Source organism: Habropoda laboriosa, unplaced genomic scaffold, assembly GCF_001263275.1.
Source record: "Habropoda laboriosa isolate 0110345459 unplaced genomic scaffold, ASM126327v1 scaffold5230, whole genome shotgun sequence".
NCBI lineage: Eukaryota > Metazoa > Arthropoda > Insecta > Hymenoptera > Apidae > Habropoda > Habropoda laboriosa.
The window spans coordinates 909-3,812 of record NW_017105138.1 but is presented as its reverse complement, the minus strand read 5'-3'; the positions used below and the strand labels follow the sequence as shown (position 1 = coordinate 3,812).

At 29.7% G+C, this 2,904-nt stretch overlaps 1 protein-coding gene across 1 annotated transcript; it reads right to left on the bottom strand.

Moving 5' to 3' along the window:
- Positions 1-494: 494 nt before the first annotated feature.
- On the bottom strand, positions 495-2,438 carry LOC108570047. The gene is made up of 2 exons (XM_017941553.1): positions 1,509-2,438; positions 495-1,433 (listed from the first exon to the last, which is right to left on the bottom strand). The coding sequence occupies exons 1-2, from the start codon at positions 2,436-2,438 to the stop codon at positions 495-497; spliced, it is 1,869 nt and encodes a 622-aa protein (XP_017797042.1).
- Between the last annotated feature and the right edge of the window lie 466 nt (positions 2,439-2,904).

The window sequence follows — 2,904 nt, the reverse complement described above, 5'->3', positions numbered from 1 at the left end:
ATTAATGCACATATTCTAAGGAAAAACCCGTACATTAATAACAAGAATAAAGTACTACGTCTAAATTTTGTCAAACAATATGTTAATAAAGACAATTCTTTTTGAAACACAGTATTATTTTTCGACGAAAGCAAATGTAACATTTTTGGCAGTGATGAACGTAAAATTGTATGGAGAAAACAAAATGCGAAAGTATCATCGAAAAATCTACAGCCAACGATAAAATGCAACGGTGGATTGGTGAGTGATGATTTGGATTTTATAGTAAGTAGTGGATTTGGGAATCTTGTGTTCATTGATGCAATCATGGATGGAATTTAACAATTCTATAAGAAAATGTAGAATATAGCGTATTAAAATTGAATCTATCAGAAAATTATTACTTCAGAGATATTATACAGAGTGTTCGGTCGTTCACGAGAGAAATTTTAAGGGGTGAATCTAGAAGCCAAAAGAAAACGAAAATGAAGAATAAAAAAATTGCATTTGTGGTTTCATTTTTTAGTGTTATCAATCAAACTGTGTAAATTCATTTTTTCCTCTTCATTAATACTGCCTTTAATAAAACTTTTTCTTCTTCTCCCTGAAAGAGGTTTATTTTCCTTATGTTCTGATTCTTGGATAGCAGTAGACATTTCTTTTAAGGCTTTCCTCTTAGCTATAGGTGTACCAATTGCTGTGACAGTTCTATTTCGTAAAACTCTAATACTTTCATCCTGTTCCATTATTTCTTGTTTCTTGCTTATAGAAACATGTTTCTGTAATTCCTTTTTTAATGTGTTTAAATTTGTATCATCTGCAATTTCTTTTAATGGTGAAGTTTTATGTAGAATCTCATCACTTTTATCAAAAGTATTTTGTCTTCTTAAACTTCTCCTTGGTGGAGGTGTGCTAAGATTTTTAACTAATTCTGATCTTGGTAATACTGTTGCAGATGGTGTTATAGAATTTTTCGATTTAAAATGTCCAATATCTTCTTCAGATTCATCAGAACTATTATCATTAAATATAAGTTTTCTTTCTGCCCTAATTATTACTTCACCATGACTGTCAAAGTTAAAACTATCTATTCTTGATAATGCTGCAGCCAAATCCATTTTTGTCTGAGTTTCTTCATCAATTGGTACTTCATTTAAAACTATATGATCATCAAAATTAACTTTATTTGTTGACTTCATATGAGATTCTGCTACACTTCCATTCTTTGATGGCTTCAATATACTTTTCCCTGGTGTTTGATCAGAATTAACATAAGATATTGTATCATCCAAGTGTACCTCTGGTGTTTTACACTCTTCACTTACTTCCATTCTGATTAATGGACTCTTTATCTTCTTGAATGTTTCAGAGAAACGTACCTTTTGCAATGGACTTAATCTTTTATCATCTTTCATAGGTGCATAATCTTTTTGATTAGGTGTACTAGACATAGACTTTCTTGTTTTATATTTTACATAAAAGCTTTCATCCTTTCCATATTTATTACTCAGAATTTGATTATTTGCAACTTCAACTTCTTTCATATCACAATTATGTTTTATTTCTTGCGACATCCTTTGCTTCTTTTTTGCTAAAAACGCTTTGATAGAACTTGATTTTGTGAATACATTTCTTTTTACAGTAGATTTCTTTTTAGCAATGGATTTGCCAACAGGTAATTCTTCTTTCTTCCAGCCTTGTGAACAAAGAGTCTCTAATTTTTCAAATTGTGAATCACATTTCTTTACTTCTATATACATCATATCCCAAAATCCTTGCAAATCTTTACATGTAACTAACATTTCTCCTTTTCCTGTCTCACAATCAGCAACTAATCCACAAAATCTTTCAAACTTTTTGCTTATTAACAAATTCGTTTGGCCAATAGTTTGACTTATTTCATATTTTCCATCCTCTGTAGTTTCAGGTTTTGCTTTAATTTCTGTCCATTTTTTACATAATTCATTTAATCTGGTTATTTCTCTGTTTAGAAGAAATTGAAAATATTGTGCAGTATGTGCCTCTTCTTCAACTGATATATTTAAATTTTTCATGACAGTATCTTTTGTAGGAACATCGGTACTTGGTGAGTGACCAAGACTGAAACCACGTTTTAATTGTTGTTCTTTTCTAGCATTGCTTTTTCCACGGCTAGAAACTATATAAGGTGAAAAGAAAACTGGTTCGTTTGGAGAATCAGATTTTAACGACATAGATATGTTATTGTTTGAGAAAGAAAATACTTCCTTATCACTATTGTGCACTTCCTTGTTATATTCTTTACTGTTATGTATTATATTATCATTGTTAAATTTTATCTCTTTGTCATTATTGCTACTATTATTATTAGAAGAATTAAATATTTTTTCTTCATCATAGAATGCACCTTTTATCAAAGAACTACTTTCTGCATAATCAGTATCACTCTTCTTGTCATTTGTTGATATATCACCTTCCATGTTAATTTTAAAAACAAAAAGTTCATCCTGAATTATGTCGTAGAATTAAGATATAACAGTTTTAATGCACATATTCTAAGGAAAAACCCGTACATTAATAACAAGAATAAAGTACTACGTCTAAATTTTGTCAAACAATATGTTAATAAAGACAATTCTTTTTGAAACACAGTATTATTTTTCGACGAAAGCAAATGTAACATTTTTGGCAGTGATGAACGTAAAATTGTATGGAGAAAACAAAATGCGAAAGTATCATCGAAAAATCTACAGCCAACGATAAAATGCAACGGTGGATTGGTGAGTGATGATTTGGATTTTATAGTAAGTAGTGGATTTGGGAATCTTGTGTTCATTGATGCAATCATGGATGGAATTTAACAATTCTATAAGAAAATGTAGAATATAGCGTATTAAAATTGAATCTATCAGAAAATTATTACTTCAGAGATATTATACAGAGTGT